Below are 18234 nucleotides of genomic sequence, written 5' to 3' on the forward strand. Positions count from 1 at the left end.
TAAATTTCAATTGCTTCCTTTGACTAGGTATCGCTGATGCGTAACTCTCAACGTCTTTTTTAAATTGATAGCTCTTTCTACATCTTTCTTGTTACTCCTGACATATGTCGTATTCACAAATTCCCGCCCCATTGTGGGTTAAATAGGGGATTATCTTCATATATTTCTGGCATCTGCCAGTACATTTTGCGATAATTCGCTAATACATTATCCTTGGCTATGATAGTCTCCCCGCCTGACTTTGATGGGCATATTGGTAGCGATACATTTTGATGTGGCACATTGTTTCCCCCTACCTATATGCATAAACTACTATTCGTACCATTACAATTTACTAATTTGGGGTACACATACTTGATATAACCAACATCCCAGAAACTATCACTTTATGGGATATATACACACCTTGGGTTCCCTACCATGAGTAGTCTGTTACTCATAGCAACCTGATACAGACTCTACCATCACTGCCCCTTTTAAGGAGGTTAATTCTGGATAACAAGATCTCTATTATTTATTTGATCTGAACGGTGCCCCATTTGCTATCGGCTTTACAGACCGAGCATTTGGGGGCGTTGAGATTCAGCAGTGCAACGATTTCCACACTGCCTACGTCATAAACACACCTCTTACGTGCATACTCCACCTACGGATTTAGTCTTCTAGTGACTACATCGCGCTGCCGCCCCTTCGGGTAAGCGCTGTGTATAGAGCGCGATGACGTCATCCCGCAACGGATGATGCGTTCCAGCGTGGAACGCGGAAGCGCCATTGCACTGTTCGTAAAGGCAGCGACAGAGCGGATAAACCGCCCCCAGGCTGCCTGAGTGACACACCTCTCTCAGTACCGGCTCCGCCCAGTGACACTGCCTCCAACTGCTGACATCGTGGTGCCGTCCCCCTCCTCCCTCGTCCAATGGGGGCGCACGGTACGTGATGACGTCACCAGGCACCGTTGCATGCGTTCCAGCGTGGAACGCGGAAGTGCGGTTTGTCTGCCCGTGCTGCCGATCGTAGCCTTATATCTGTGAATCGTCAGGCTGCTTCGGATGCACGGTCAGAAGATCTATGATCCGGACTATAATATGCACTACTACAGGTGACACAGGCAGTGTGCTGACAGATGTAGTACACTGCCATGTATCCTGATAAGCACAAATCCGCCCCACAAGGGAACCTATTGGCTAATTAATGACAGGCCCCCGGAAATAGGAGGAGCTATGACCCTTTTTAATCCCTGCTGTGAGCTCTGGGACTTCATTGCCGGCCGCTCACCATCAGAGCCGCAGGCACTATACCTCTTCTCCTCTCTTTCTCCCGCAACTTACCTCCCCTTACTTGTAGGGCTGCGCAGCCCTGTGCGGCATCTGGGGCAGCACTACCTACTCATTTTTTTGGGCGCCTGGGAGGATTGATCTAACCCTATTTGACAATAATTTACAGGCTTAGGCCGCAATAGGGTATTGATCCAGGACCTATAGACTTGAGCATACGGGTCTATTCGTCTAGCTCTATATATCCTGGGGCTGGACGCATATTGCGCCTTTGAAGGAATTGTCCCTGGAGATTCCCTCTGTAAATGGGGAGCTGAGATATCTAATTTTCTCATACTTGCCGTGAGACCTATATATGCTAATTGGTCTCAGTGCAATTAGTAAAACTGCTAGCCATATATCTATAGGCTACCATTGGTCCGTCTGCTATTGTACCTAGCAAAGTGACCTTTTACGCTAAGTCTCTGAACCGAGACGGGAGAAGCAATAGGAGGAGAACCTTGTCTTATTTCCTTTTTATAAAATCTGGGACTACAAACAAGGGTCTTATTTACTATAATAGGATTCATAGGGATTATTACACAGATTGTAGGGCTATCTTCAGCCCCGCTCCTGAAGAACCGCCCCGAATAGGGACGGAGAAACGCGTTGAGCCAACACCCTATCCCTATAGGAAATTAACTTCGCAATAGAGCTAACATCTGAACGAAGAGCCACCGTAGTGATCACTCACTTCTGAAGCGACTATCTCGCTACGTTCAGCTGATGAACGCTTAAGTGATCACTGAGTGACTATTCGAAATATGTACACTAAATACTTGAGCAGTCACTCACTGTGTGATATCAATACACAACTCTGAGCTAATACGTTAAAAAGTGTTGAAACACCAAAAAACACCCCAGTAGCCACCTACCTGCTAATGAATGCTGGAGTGTGTACTTGACTACTCGGTTACTAACGTTGGAACACTTACATGAATATCTGAGTGTTTACTCACTGAGGGGAATTATTCCTCCAATATGAACGTTGAAATATACGTACCATGAGTGACGAGTCACTCACTGTGTGATATCAATACACAACTCTGAACTAATACGTTAAAAAGTGTTGAAACACCGAAAAACACTCCAGTAGCCACCTACCTGCTAATGAATGCTGGAGTGTGTACTTGACTACCCGGTTACTAACGTTGGAACACTTATATGAATATCTGAGTGTTTACTCACTGAGGGGAATTATTCCTCCAACATGAACGTTGAAATATACGTACCATGAGTGACGCTTTATCCAGTATGGTGTAACATATACCTATGATCAACCATATAATCCTTATTTAGCGATAATAATGGTCGAGGGGTTTCCAACTATGAAGTATTGACAGATACGTTTGACCTGAAACCTAAGATCTCTCTGACCTATTTCTTACTGTGACACTTTGCTATTAACCAGTGATCCAGTCCCCTAATTTTGTCAATAGGGGTTAACCCGACTGGACACTCGAGGGGTACTAAGACCCTCACTCCATCTGGTCACTGAGTCACACATAGTGATCCATGTTGTCAGTCCATGTCCGTTAGTGTTTGTTATATGATTTATGTGGCCCTAATTTTAAATAATTCATTAATAAAAGATTCATTTTTAATTTTATCTATATCTGTGAAGGGCAGTCCTATGATTATATAGATTTGAAATACCACTGTGATTTCTGTTACAATTGCGCTTGGTATGGCTGGTTTCCTCTCGAGGGACCTTACTGCCACTCAGTGGCTGTCAGATGCGGGTGCAGTGTTCTCAGAAGGAGAACTTAGCCGACAATCTCAGGAGAACTCTATCAATTCATGCTTCAAGGAACTGACGGCCCTGTACCGGGAATTCACCAGAAACTGGTGGGAGGTACAGGGACTTCAGCGATACGAAGAGCACAAAATCATACCTAGAGGACTCAGAAATCCGATTATACCCCCTAAACGTATTAAGAACCCAGAATTCATTAAGAAATGGGAGAATGAATCTACCGCATTCTCCCTTCAACTAATCAAGCTATTACTGGAAGAGGAGAAAACTACATTAGCAATTAATCAGAAAAAATTGGATGACTTGATAGTCAAAACCAAAACATTCGCCTCAGACCCAGATTTTCCAGTTAAGGAAAGAACTCTCCAGACCAATATTGAGAAATTCACTCTACAAATTAAAGAACGTAAACACGTACAATTTAATAGAGACCTACAGGATTTTCGTGAAAACCGGGTCTATACGGATAGGGTTAGATTTTCTGAGACAGATATTAGCTCCTCAGAACCTGAGCAATCAGACAGTGAGAGAAACAGCAACAGACGACCCACACGACCACAAAGACGAGGCTCATTCGCACAACAATCAAGGAGACGTGGGAGACCAACACAACCTGCCGGTTTCTTAGAACAACCGATCTCTCAATACTTCCTGAGAGGGAGGAGAGATCAGTGACTAGGAAAAGTAACGAATAAATCTAGAACTGGTAGGAAACCACCACATCACCAACCCACCACCCCTCTGGGCTCTAACGTGGCGGGGATCACACCTACAAACAAATTACAGGTGGTGAATCTGTCAGACCACCACCTCACCCTGGACGAAAAACGAGTTTTGGAGAGGGGGCTGTCCTTCGTCCCCACGACGCAATACAACCCGTTCGTGTGGGCGAAGGACATCTCCCTCTTCACTCGGAAGTTGAGGTGGCATAAATACTTTAGCACTAAAAACCGAGAACGCGCTAAAGAACTGGGGCTCGCTGTCACGGACCTACCTGGCCTGGACACACTTCAAGCCCTGGAGGAAGAAAATATGAGAGAAACAGGAACCGGTCCCTTTACAGATCTTAAGGCACCTAACACCTCAAATCCTCCGGCTTGTCCATGTCCAGAGATTGATATTTTTGAGCGCCTAGTTACAGCGGACCTGAAGATGATTAAGCCCCACAAAAAATGCCCCAACCTATCGCAAGGTGAAAGTGAAGCACTACAAAGACTCAAAGCGAATGAAAGTCTAATAATTAAATCAGCGGATAAGGGGGGTAATGTCGTTGTCATGAATAGGGACGAATATAAACAGATGTGTCACGATCTGCTTGATGACCCTGCCACGTACAAGGTTCTTGCTACGGATCCGACAATACATTTCCAGAGGGAACTAAGGGAACTTCTCTACAAGGCCCGAGAGACAGAATGCATCGATAGAAACGAATTCACCTATATGAATCCAACACACCCGATTGTGGCCACTTTCTACGCCCTACCTAAGGTCCACAAAGGGACGAACCCCTTGCGTGGTAGACCCATTGTGTCTGGCATTGGGAACCTTACACAGAACATGAGTACCTACGTAGACGAGATACTACGTCCCTTCGTAACATCCTTGAGATCCCATGTTAGAGATACCATGGATGTTCTCCAAATGATTGATGGGATTTCTGTTGACTCTGACACACTCCTCGCCACACTAGATGTGGAATCTTTGTACAGTTCCATCCCCCATGAGGGAGGTTTAATGGCTACACGGTTCTTTCTGGAACAGAGAGGGACACAGTTTCTGCAACATAATCAGTGCGTCCTGAATTTTTTATCATTTATTTTGACCCACAATTTTTTTCTGTTCGATACCCAGTACTTCCACCAGCTCAGGGGGACGGCGATGGGGACATCTTGTGCCCCATCGTACGCCAATCTCTACCTGGGCTGGTGGGAGGAAAAGTACATATACCCAAATGAAGAATGGTCTGAAAATATCACCCTCTGGTTGCGCTTTATTGATGATATCTTGGTCTTCTGGAGAGGTTCTGAGGTATCCTTCCATAGATTCGTTGAAACACTGAATACCAATAACCTAAATCTTAAACTCACCTCGGAAATTAATAGCGAATCAATTGCTTTCCTTGACTTATTGATTCAGAAAAACATCGATGGATCAATTACATCGACATTGCATCGTAAAGCAACGGCTACGAATAGCCTCCTTAAATGGGACAGTTACCACCCCTTTACTTTAAAAAAAGGAATCCCAAAAGGGCAGTTCCTTAGAGTGAAACGGAACTGCTCGAGGGAGCAAGATTTCCAGAGAGAGAGTGAAGCACTGAAACAACGCTTCTTGGAAAGAGATTACCCAAGCCATATAATTGAAGACGCACTGAAAAATGCAGAACTACAACCGAGACGAGATCTCTTAGTCCCTAGACAACGCAATAACCCGAGATCCTCAAGGATCATAGGGACCTTTGATACAGGAACGAGAGAGGTTCGGCATATCCTGGAACACTACTGGACCATCCTCTCCAATGACCCTGACCTAAGAGACATTATACCAACATACCCGATGATAACATTCCGGAGGGGCCATAACCTCAGGGATCATCTTGTCAAGAGCCATCTAACCCCGTGTCTAAAAGAAAACTGGTTGGGCAGCCTAAAACCATGTGGTACGTTTCCCTGCCATGACTGTGAGGCGTGTACCTTTATACTGAAGAGCAAGACGTTCACAAGTGCCAATACCAACAAAACCTATTCCAACAGGAGTTTCATTAACTGCAAAACACGGAATATCGTCTATATGGCGTCTTGCCCATGCCCCAGGAACTACGTCGGTAAGACTATTCAGGAATTCCGGCGTCGTATCCTGGGGCATGTGGGGAACATTCGACGCGGGGAAAAAACACCATTGGCAGACCACTTCCTGGAAGTACATAATGGCAATCTAGCTGACTTGAAATTCCAGGGAATTGAAAAACTACGAACGAATGCCAGACGGGGCAACATTGACAAGATGCTCCTTAGAAAAGAGGCAGCCTGGATCTTTAGGTTAAATACGGTAACCCCTGCGGGGTTAAACGCGACGCTAAATTTCAATTGCTTCCTTTGACTAGGTATCGCTGATGCGTAACTCTCAACGTCTTTTTTAAATTGATAGCTCTTTCTACATCTTTCTTGTTACTCCTGACATATGTCGTATTCACAAATTCCCGCCCCATTGTGGGTTAAATAGGGGATTATCTTCATATATTTCTGGCATCTGCCAGTACATTTTGCGATAATTCGCTAATACATTATCCTTGGCTATGATAGTCTCCCCGCCTGACTTTGATGGGCATATTGGTAGCGATACATTTTGATGTGGCACATTGTTTCCCCCTACCTATATGCATAAACTACTATTCGTACCATTACAATTTACTAATTTGGGGTACACATACTTGATATAACCAACATCCCAGAAACTATCACTTTATGGGATATATACACACCTTGGGTTCCCTACCATGAGTAGTCTGTTACTCATAGCAACCTGATACAGACTCTACCATCACTGCCCCTTTTAAGGAGGTTAATTCTGGATAACAAGATCTCTATTATTTATTTGATCTGAACGGTGCCCCATTTGCTATCGGCTTTACAGACCGAGCATTTGGGGGCGTTGAGATTCAGCAGTGCAACGATTTCCACACTGCCTACGTCATAAACACACCTCTTACGTGCATACTCCACCTACGGATTTAGTCTTCTAGTGACTACATCGCGCTGCCGCCCCTTCGGGTAAGCGCTGTGTATAGAGCGCGATGACGTCATCCCGCAACGGATGATGCGTTCCAGCGTGGAACGCGGAAGCGCCATTGCACTGTTCGTAAAGGCAGCGACAGAGCGGATAAACCGCCCCCAGGCTGCCTGAGTGACACACCTCTCTCAGTACCGGCTCCGCCCAGTGACACTGCCTCCAACTGCTGACATCGTGGTGCCGTCCCCCTCCTCCCTCGTCCAATGGGGGCGCACGGTACGTGATGACGTCACCAGGCACCGTTGCATGCGTTCCAGCGTGGAACGCGGAAGTGCGGTTTGTCTGCCCGTGCTGCCGATCGTAGCCTTATATCTGTGAATCGTCAGGCTGCTTCGGATGCACGGTCAGAAGATCTATGATCCGGACTATAATATGCACTACTACAGGTGACACAGGCAGTGTGCTGACAGATGTAGTACACTGCCATGTATCCTGATAAGCACAAATCCGCCCCACAAGGGAACCTATTGGCTAATTAATGACAGGCCCCCGGAAATAGGAGGAGCTATGACCCTTTTTAATCCCTGCTGTGAGCTCTGGGACTTCATTGCCGGCCGCTCACCATCAGAGCCGCAGGCACTATACCTCTTCTCCTCTCTTTCTCCCGCAACTTACCTCCCCTTACTTGTAGGGCTGCGCAGCCCTGTGCGGCATCTGGGGCAGCACTACCTACTCATTTTTTTGGGCGCCTGGGAGGATTGATCTAACCCTATTTGACAATAATTTACAGGCTTAGGCCGCAATAGGGTATTGATCCAGGACCTATAGACTTGAGCATACGGGTCTATTCGTCTAGCTCTATATATCCTGGGGCTGGACGCATATTGCGCCTTTGAAGGAATTGTCCCTGGAGATTCCCTCTGTAAATGGGGAGCTGAGATATCTAATTTTCTCATACTTGCCGTGAGACCTATATATGCTAATTGGTCTCAGTGCAATTAGTAAAACTGCTAGCCATATATCTATAGGCTACCATTGGTCCGTCTGCTATTGTACCTAGCAAAGTGACCTTTTACGCTAAGTCTCTGAACCGAGACGGGAGAAGCAATAGGAGGAGAACCTTGTCTTATTTCCTTTTTATAAAATCTGGGACTACAAACAAGGGTCTTATTTACTATAATAGGATTCATAGGGATTATTACACAGATTGTAGGGCTATCTTCAGCCCCGCTCCTGAAGAACCGCCCCGAATAGGGACGGAGAAACGCGTTGAGCCAACACCCTATCCCTATAGGAAATTAACTTCGCAATAGAGCTAACATCTGAACGAAGAGCCACCGTAGTGATCACTCACTTCTGAAGCGACTATCTCGCTACGTTCAGCTGATGAACGCTTAAGTGATCACTGAGTGACTATTCGAAATATGTACACTAAATACTTGAGCAGTCACTCACTGTGTGATATCAATACACAACTCTGAGCTAATACGTTAAAAAGTGTTGAAACACCAAAAAACACCCCAGTAGCCACCTACCTGCTAATGAATGCTGGAGTGTGTACTTGACTACTCGGTTACTAACGTTGGAACACTTACATGAATATCTGAGTGTTTACTCACTGAGGGGAATTATTCCTCCAATATGAACGTTGAAATATACGTACCATGAGTGACGAGTCACTCACTGTGTGATATCAATACACAACTCTGAACTAATACGTTAAAAAGTGTTGAAACACCGAAAAACACTCCAGTAGCCACCTACCTGCTAATGAATGCTGGAGTGTGTACTTGACTACCCGGTTACTAACGTTGGAACACTTATATGAATATCTGAGTGTTTACTCACTGAGGGGAATTATTCCTCCAACATGAACGTTGAAATATACGTACCATGAGTGACGCTTTATCCAGTATGGTGTAACATATACCTATGATCAACCATATAATCCTTATTTAGCGATAATAATGGTCGAGGGGTTTCCAACTATGAAGTATTGACAGATACGTTTGACCTGAAACCTAAGATCTCTCTGACCTATTTCTTACTGTGACACTTTGCTATTAACCAGTGATCCAGTCCCCTAATTTTGTCAATAGGGGTTAACCCGACTGGACACTCGAGGGGTACTAAGACCCTCACTCCATCTGGTCACTGAGTCACACATAGTGATCCATGTTGTCAGTCCATGTCCGTTAGTGTTTGTTATATGATTTATGTGGCCCTAATTTTAAATAATTCATCTATAAATTCACGTCACTAGCAATAGATGCTTTGTCGGCTTGACAAGTGCCCAGCATCCTGCCCGAAGCTCTGATGACGCCAGCTAGGTGAGGTGAGTATTCCTTCTTTTTTTTTAAAGGTAGTGTAGCTAGCGCTTGTGTTTAGCACTGCCAAAAACGTGTTACCAAGTTGTGCCACATCTTCAGCAGCGAAAACGGCCAAAGATAGAATATGCATAGCTGTCAAAGGACAGCGTTGACGACTCTGCATTTTGACACTTGTGTGAGCAGCCCTATCTAAATGAATGGGAGCGTTGTACAGCGTTTAGCGCAGTGCTAAATGCTGTACAAAAACGTCTGTGTGAGGGAGGAGTTAGTGTTTGCAAGGTACCGTAAAAAAACTGCTGCTGCCTCCTTGCCTGGATGCAGCCAGAAGTGCGGGGAGTGTTGGAAGGTCTAGTCAGCCAGTGGAAGTGCTGCTGGTATCATTTAGGAATATAATCCATAGTCCGTAACCTGGAAGCAGCATATTGTGCTTAGAAAAGTGTCATTTCACTTTTTGGTTTGCTCTGTGTTGGTATATGAAAGTCCATCCGGCTCATGAATTCCTCTGATTATAACTTTCAGGAGACACTGTTGTGTTCTGTATTAGATGCGTCTACACACCAGAGAATACTTCTAGTTAATGGGATCCGTTAATTTGTTTTACAGGACTGATTTGTTTACTGCAGGGTTTCCTTTTTTCTGTTAATATTAGGGAACAGAAGAATGAAAACACGAACACGGATGTGGACAGAGCCTCAGTGGGAAAAGATCTATGATCTTTTTTTTCTTTCCCACTAATGTACAGTGACATTCTAACTTTTATCCATAGATCTGACATAGAAGTTACACTTTTTTTTATTATTATTATGTTAGTTTTTAATCTGTTTCTGCACTTTCAGTCTCCTTTTTTTTTTTTTTTTTTAAAACACTAGCTCAGAAGCAAGGCTGATTAATGGTGTGTCACCGAGCGTTGTTGTACAATACTTTCTTCTGCTTTTATGCACCTTGATTAACTTTTTTTGTTTTTTCTTTGTCTCCAGGCCATGATGACCGGTTTGGTGGAGGACATTTCACGAAAAAGAGAAAAGGACGTGGCCCCTTCAGGGCGAAAATGTATAGTGAAGGTGGCCCTAAATATCTGAACCGTGGTACTTATCCACCAAATCCTCGCTCCAGATTGGGTGATGATGATGGAGATATTGCAATGAGTGATGCACATGAACCTGTTCGCTCGAGATTGTGAGTAGGCAAAGAGTATCTGAGTGAGACTATAGTAATGTGCGATATCTGGCAAGCGCGATATCTGGCTGTGAAACATGGCTAATATCGAGCTCTCCTACGTGTTTTTTGCACAGGGGATGCGCAGAGTTTTCCTGTCAGAAATGCCTACCATCCCTTCATTAAACTTACGATCTTCTGAGGCCTCTTTTAGTGGCGCTAGAGGATTGGCAAAGGTTTCCCATTGTTTTCAGTGGGAAACCTCGCATTGCATCCTGTGCGATGAGTTTTCCTGCCCCTTCGAAAACAATGGGCGATGCTTTCCCAAGGAACGCGTAAAGATAGGTCATGCTGCAATTTTTTTCACGCATGTGTATGACCCCATTCAGGTGCGTTAATGGGGGAGCGCTGCACTCATGAATACACTGGACTTGCTAAGTGTCTGCTGTAGTCTTCAATATCTTCTATTAACCTTCCCCCAGCATTATCAGCTGTTTGCTGAGTATGTGCTTCTATTATGACTGGTTGTTAGAATTCAAAATCAATTACCAGTGAAAGAAACCCATATGTGTTCTTTATTTTTAATACCCACCCCATGTTAAACCTCTAGCAATCCTTATAGCCGTGGAGGGAGAAAAAGGGATGACAGACAAGGAAGAGACAGAGGAAACTTTCATGGGAACACTTCTAGAGAACCTCCCCATCATGCTAGAAATGAACTAAGAGAGAACAAAAGCTGGTTCAAGGTCACGGTAAGCCAATTTTTTATAATATATATATAAATTTTTTTTAAAGCTGTTGCACATTATAGTCTGCAATAGTTGTCATAAAAATTACATAAACATATGCTAAGCATTTAATAGTGAAAAATGTTGGTTGAATTTACAGAAAACTTACACATCCTTATTGTGCCGTTTTTATAACAATTTTTTTCCCCCCAAAATCAGATTCCTCATGGGAGAAAATATGATAAGGGTTGGTTAATGGGTCTCATACAAAGTACCTGCACGCTGCCATTCACTCCTGTAGGGGTAAGTAGTTGTCTGGGTTTTTTAACACCTTAAGTATGTGGCCTTTTTTTTTTTTTCTTTTTTCATGTTTTCCTCTGTTATGCGTAGTAATTAGAGATGAGCGAACCTACTCGTTTCGAGTAATTACTCGATCGAGCACCGCGCTTTTCGAGTACTTCCATACTCGAGTGAAAAGATTCGGGGGGGGGGGGGGGGGACGCCGGGGGGCGGGGGAGGCGTGGCGGAGCGGGGGGTAACAGGGGGGAGCCCTCGCCCCCCGAATCTTTTCACCCGAGTACGGAAGTACTCGAAAATCGTGGCGTTCGGGCGAAAAAGGGGCGTGGCCGAGTAGGTTCGCTCATCTCTAGTAGTAATGCGTTACTTTGATAGATTGGACTTTTACAGACACATCAATGCCAAATACGTATTTTTGTTTTATTATTTGGATTCTTTTATTTTAAATATGGGATAAGAGGGTTTTTTAAAACTTTATTTCCTTTTTTTATTTTATTTTATTGTTTTGTAGTAAATTTTCTGTAAACTAAGGGCGCTTTCATACAACAGTTTTTATGTTCAGTTTTTTGTGAGCCAAAACCAGGAGTGGAGAGAAAGTATAATGGAAAGATTTGCATGTCCTCTGTATTTTGGACCCACTTCTGGTTTTCGCTCACAAAAAACTGAATATAAAAACTCACGTGGAAGCGCCCTTACTTTTTACTTTTTTTTTTTTTTTTTTTTAGTCACCAGAGAGGACAAGAACTTGGGATGCTTTGATTGCTCCTGCGGTATGATGTAATGCCATAGCTTTATATCATATTGCAATCTGACAGGCATTATTACATCAAGTCACGTCACATGCATGGCTTGATAGGCACTCTTTATAAGGTCCCCGTCTGCCATGACAATTCACACTGCAACCCACGATCTCATCGGAGGGGACCATACCGGACTCCCGAACATCGGTCGGGGAATTTAAATGCCGCTGTCAGAATTGACTGGCATTTAAAAGGTTAATAGCTCTGGGCGTCGTAGCTTATGAAAGCTTTTGCGAGCAGGTTCCGGCACCTGCATTGTATGAAGCAGGATCCACCCGCGATTCCTCTTCATTACATACCCCGAAGCTGCAGGACATAATTGTACGTCCTGTAGTGTTAAGGGGTTAACGATAGATTGAATAGTAAGAAATATCTCACTTTTTTTTTTCATTTTATTTTATTTTCCTTTATAGTATCATTGTGATCATTCTCGAGCTCACTTCTATGTGGAAGATGCTACGGTTGCAAAAGCAATAAAACAGATCTCACGGACATTCACTGATCGAGAAAATTTCAAGGTATATATAGTGTAATAAACACAGCAAAAATTACATGGTGTGTCAAGCCTGTTGGGGGAAAAAGGGACAGGGGGATGTAGATTTGCCCGTGGCAACCAAACTTCCCAACGCTCCCTTAGCGCCAGTTGTGCTAAAACCCACCCAGTGACCATATGTGCATAAGTAACTATTTTTTGCACATGCTGTGTATTCTTTTGTGTGACAGGCATAGGACAGATACCTGTGATGTCATGTAGCCCTAGAATTACAAATATGTATTTCTGTATGTACATAGTTTTCAGTATGTTCCGAAACTCATGAAAATACTTATGCATATAGAGATTGCCGGATCTAGGCTATCTCTTAAAGGGCCACTCCAGTGCTTTTTATTTCTTTTCTTCATTATGCTGCTATCCCCCCTGTATATATAAGTGGGTTAGTGTTACCTCGGTTGTTTCTTTCTCCTGAAACTGCCAGCTTCTTTTTTGTGTGATCTCCATTTTGACCTGCTCAGATCTACTTGTGGGTTATGGATTCATTTTCTAGTCCATTTCTCAGCAACTATGTTGAAGGGGAGACATGCACTCCAGTTACTATTACTGATGATGGTCACAGTTATAATAGAGGAGATAACCATTCATACTGTATATTTATGGGTTGTAGTTTATTTAGGTGAATATAGAAGGTAACGAGGATTAAACTGTTCCCCCTGTGTTAGAATAGTATAACCCTCGCTAATGCTGGGCTCAATGCATCATTGGATAGAGGTGAAACAAAGTAAAAAATTCACCTCTCAAAATGGTAGCTGACAGAGGGCTACACTACATGAAAGTGGTTAGAATACACCGAAGAGACCTCCAGATTGTGATAGGTAGTTGGGTGAGAGGGGCAGCTAGGGAAAAATGTGTTTTCCCCGGAGTGGCCCTTTTTTTATTTTCTTATTGATTCAAGATACCTTTTTTTTTTTTTCTTGTCACTTTTTCGTGACTAGGCTGCCATATCACTAGCCAAGCCAGAATCCTATTGCACACTTAGGGCCAAACACCCCAAGACCGCTATCAGTGTATGGATTCTGGCTTGGTTTTCAATTCCCAATTATTTCTCTACAGACCTGTATAAGGCTGCCTGTCCACGGGCTAGTGATATCCACTGCGGGAGCCGCAGCCGGATGCAGGGAGGAGCTGACTGTTCTCTGCGCTGAGCCTATCTGACAGATAATCTCACGGTGGATAATCGCAGCATGCTGCAATTTAAAACCCATGAGCGGAGAATCGCTATGATTCTCGGCTCGTGTACAGCAGGGCTGCCCTTTCCATAGTAGTCTATGGAAAGCGTTCACTGTGTTTCCCACGGCCGGATTATCGCCGCGGGAAACACCGTTAAGAATCGCCCGTGGACAGGCAGCCTAAAGGGTCAAACATTGATTTGAAGGAATGCTGCCATCCAATAGATGGAACTGCAGAGTTATTGTATTATATACACACATACTAAATGTTTTATCAGGCTTCCTTTCTGTTTCAGGTTACCATTTTGACAGCTCCATGTACTGCACCAGAGATTCCAAATGATATGTCACAGGAAGAAATTGTACATTTAAAGGTATTTCAGACCTACAGTATCATTGCTTTTGGTATTGCCTTTATTCAAAAGTGTAAAGGTAGTCAAGATATTGGGTTTACTTTGTGCCATAGAAGTTTTTCCATTCTCATTTGGTTATTTGTTCCATAGAGCTGTATGCAGAAACGATATGACGGAGCTCAACAAGCTCTTAACATGAAGTCCGTACGTATAGCTCCAGGTAAAAATGGATTACTTTTTCCCCTTTCGTAGAAACATAGAAAATTTGATGGCAGATAAAGGCCACATGGTACATCCAGTCTGCCATTATATTTACTTTTTATCTCAGAATAGGTATATGCTTCTTCCAAGCATACTTTAATTGTTGATTTTTTTCCAGCCTCATCTGCTGAAAGTTTGTTCCAAGCATTTACTACTCTTTTTTAGTAAAAGCCTAATTTCTGACATCACTTCTAATCTTCTCCCAGCTAATCTCAGATTGTGCCCCCTTGTTCTAGTGTAAAAACCAATCCCCCTGAACACTATTTAAACTTTAATGTCGATTTAACCCCTTAGTGACCAAGCTACTACTTGTTTTTTCTTCCATGGAGAAAGAATTCATTAACCCTTTAATGACGCTGCGGTGGGTCTTCCCCCACACCCCATTTTTGTTTTTTCTTCCCCCATTGAAAGAATCGTAACTCCTTTATTTATCCATCGACGTAATGTCTGACGGCTTGTTTTTTGCGAGACGAGTTGTATTTTGCAATGCTATATAATGTACTGAAAAACTTTAAAAAAATTCTAAGTGGCAAGAAATGGAAAAAACAAATTCCGCCATTCTTCATTACGTTACGTCTTGTTATTATGGCTCACAAACTGCTATAATAATGACATGGTAACTTTATTCTATGGGTCAGTACGATTACTATGATACCAAACGTATATAGTCTTTGTTTTCTTGCAGTATTTTTTTTGTATTTTTTTTTTTCCAAAGCTATTTAATTTTTTTTTATTTTCTGCCACCATCTTCTGCGCACAATAGCTTTTTTTTATTTTTCCGTTGAAATAGTCGTGTGAGTGTTCATTTTTTGTGGGACGTCCTGTAGTGTTTTTTTTTTTTGTTTTTTTTTTGGTACGCTTTTGAAATACATACGGCTTTTTGATCACTCTTTATTGCGGTTTTTTTCTTGGAGACAGGGTGACCAAATAAGCGCATCTCTGGCATTCATTTTTTTTTATTTTTTTTTCTGGCTATGTTCATCGTCCAGGGTAAATAATGTGTTACTTTGATCAGAATTTTACGGATGCAGCGGTACCAAATGTGTATTTTTGTTTTATGATTTCTTCTATTATAAATATAGCAAGAGTAAAACTTTTTTTATTTTTTTTTTAAATAATTAGTACAACTTTATTTTCATGGTTTTTTTGTTTTTATTTTTTAGTATCCAGAGGGTACAAGAACTTGCAATGCTTTGATTGCATTTTTCTGCAATTGGGCAGGCATTTTATCGATCCACCCTACAGACAAGGCTTGATAGGCATTTTCAGAAGGTTCCTGGCTGCCATGACACCCACACGGCTTTCTGCGATCTCATCGCGGCTGGCCATAAAGGATGCCCAAACATCGTTCAGGGGATTTAAATGCCTCTGTCCGAATTGACAGGGTCATTTAAAGGGTTACCAGGTCCAATCAGCCAAGCTGTTGCCGCCATGTGTCGGCTGTAAGAAACAGCAGGTGCCGGTGATGTATGGAGGGAGATCACCGCGTCAAAAAGCATATCGGCGGTCATTAAGGAGTTGAAGGTTTCGAACATGTCCTCCCTTCTCCCTTCTTTCCTCCAGGCTCGAAGAATCAAGTTTTTCAAGTCTATCATGATATATTGTGTTCTCCAGATTGTGCACTATTTTTGTAGCATTGCTTTTCTCAATGCAGGAAAAAAATTGTGCCTGTGTATACAGGGTTGAGATATGTGCGTCTCGCAACACACATATCGCACGATTTTCTTGGCCATGTGATAACGGCCTTACCAGCATATTAAGAATAAGACCCAGGATCAGACCCTGTGGTCACCAATAGTAACTCGGCTCTGTTGAGAATATTTCCTGTTAACAAATGATGTCTTTAAACCAACTGAGTCCACTGGACACTCAAAGTATTAAGTCCTGTTTTGAGAAGCTTATCTATGAGCTCTTTATGCGGGACTGTATCAAAGGCTTTACTGAAATCCACATTGGCAATATCCGTTACTTACTTTCTCTCTCTATATAGACCTTATTGAAAACAAGGTAGACCTTATTCTGAACCGAGGAACTTATATGCAGGCTATGCTACAGATTATAGAAGAGAATGTACCAGAGGTGAGTTCTACTGTATCTGTCCAGAAGACCACACTTTGTACTTAATCCTTTGCTGCTTCTACAAACCCTTTTAATTACTATACTAGAAAATGTTCACAGATAGACTTTCAGTTGGCACCTACATTGTGTTAAAAACCTTTTTATTATACCAAGAAGAAAAAATAAATTGTTCCAGAAATGTAATATTTCAAATGGCTGATTTTTACAATGCATACAATATAATGACTGAAAACCATAAATGATGTTGGTTCTTGATCTATGTAATCTGTAACTTGACTGTTCTTTTTATATTCAAACAGCTGCTATCCTTGGATCTAAGTAACAACAAGCTTTATAGACTTGACTATATGTCAGAAATTCACCTTAAAGCTCCTAATTTAAAGATTCTTAACCTGTCTGACAATTTGGTGAGTCCCTTCATCTTTCTTTAAGACTCCAAGGTCAGGTCTACACTATGCATTTAGTTGTGCTATACCAGATGCAGACAACCACATAACCAAAATTGGAACCTTTTGTGGAACTGAAGATGTGCAACACGTTTCTGTTGAAAAATGAAAGGGGGCAAGAAGATCTGCAAAGCCATAATGTAGGATAGTTTACAACAGTACTGAGCAGTGGAGATGTGAATTAGTAGCACCAGACAAGTCATCATGAGATCTTGCAGGATAGACTTCATAGACTTCATAGACTTCAGTGAACACCAACTCATCCCTTTCCAGTTCTGCTGATTCAGTAACAGATAAAATTACTGGACAGCGGTCAATTAACAGCAAGTAAAAAAAAGCACTTTTAAAGTGATTTTTTTTCAGTGCAGAAACATCATTTTAAGTAAATAGCAGTTTTGCTAGTTATCACAGTGGCTGAAATAAAAGTACAAATCAGGTTACTAAAAAAATGCATACAATTCCTTATTTTTAATATAAATACCAGAATGCACTTTTTATGTGAATTTGGGTAATTCTTATGATTGTGTCATCCTAGAACTGTTACTCATCCCCAGACTTGTACAACAGGTGCACAACTATAGTCATAGCAGAGCCCCAGGCCGTACATGTCATATCTTTTCTACAAGGCAAAGAAATGACTGCTGTGTTCTTGATGTTGGGTAGTGATGTTTATTGTACAATGGGATGTAATATTAGTGCATAGCAATCGTGTACATTGTTACATCCACTAAATGTATGCAGTGATTTCAAGATACAATAGTCAACACCTGTATGCTTTAACATATGCCGCTTATGATGAGGAAGAAGTAGTGACTTAGTGTTTTTATTTTGGTTTCTGCTTGGAAACAGTATTGTCAGCTGTAGACGTCTAGTAATATATTAGTGGATGAATTTAAAGGTCGCAGATGTTTAGAGCCAATGCAATAATTTCCCTTTGTCATCTTTTCTTTGTACAGCTGAGATCTGTAAAGGATTTGGATAAGATCAAAAACCTCAAACTGGAAATGCTATGGCTAAATGGGAATCCACTCTGCAAAAACTTCAAAGACCAAACTGTATACATCAGGTCAGTCTGGCACTTTGCACCAATTTGAAAAAGCTAGCTGAGCAGAATCGTACTTGGGTTATTGTGATAAAAGCCTCTGTCCTCTTTAGTGATAAGGGGAAGCTCCGCAATATTGCTCAACGTAATACACAGAGGCAGGCCTGGGTTTGTTACCCTTCTGACTTGATGTATTTCCTTATTACCCCTGTTAATGGTTCCT

At 42.4% G+C, this 18234-nt stretch overlaps 1 protein-coding gene across 1 annotated transcript in view; it reads left to right on the plus strand.

Moving 5' to 3' along the window:
* The window catches only part of LOC136582018 (nuclear RNA export factor 1-like), a 63179-nt gene that overhangs the window by 22924 nt on the left and 22021 nt on the right, over positions 1 to 18234 (plus strand). Inside the window, exons 2-10 of the mRNA XM_066582750.1 lie at positions 10106 to 10304; positions 10894 to 11035; positions 11231 to 11314; positions 12522 to 12626; positions 14127 to 14204; positions 14334 to 14403; positions 16435 to 16523; positions 16823 to 16930; positions 17926 to 18035. Coding sequence (XP_066438847.1) covers positions 10106 to 10304; positions 10894 to 11035; positions 11231 to 11314; positions 12522 to 12626; positions 14127 to 14204; positions 14334 to 14403; positions 16435 to 16523; positions 16823 to 16930; positions 17926 to 18035 — 985 coding nt within the window. The remainder of the gene's footprint in view (positions 1 to 10105; positions 10305 to 10893; positions 11036 to 11230; positions 11315 to 12521; positions 12627 to 14126; positions 14205 to 14333; positions 14404 to 16434; positions 16524 to 16822; positions 16931 to 17925; positions 18036 to 18234) is intronic.

This window comes from Eleutherodactylus coqui, chromosome 11 (assembly GCF_035609145.1).
Source record: "Eleutherodactylus coqui strain aEleCoq1 chromosome 11, aEleCoq1.hap1, whole genome shotgun sequence".
In the NCBI taxonomy this organism is placed as follows: Eukaryota; Metazoa; Chordata; class Amphibia; order Anura; family Eleutherodactylidae; genus Eleutherodactylus; species Eleutherodactylus coqui.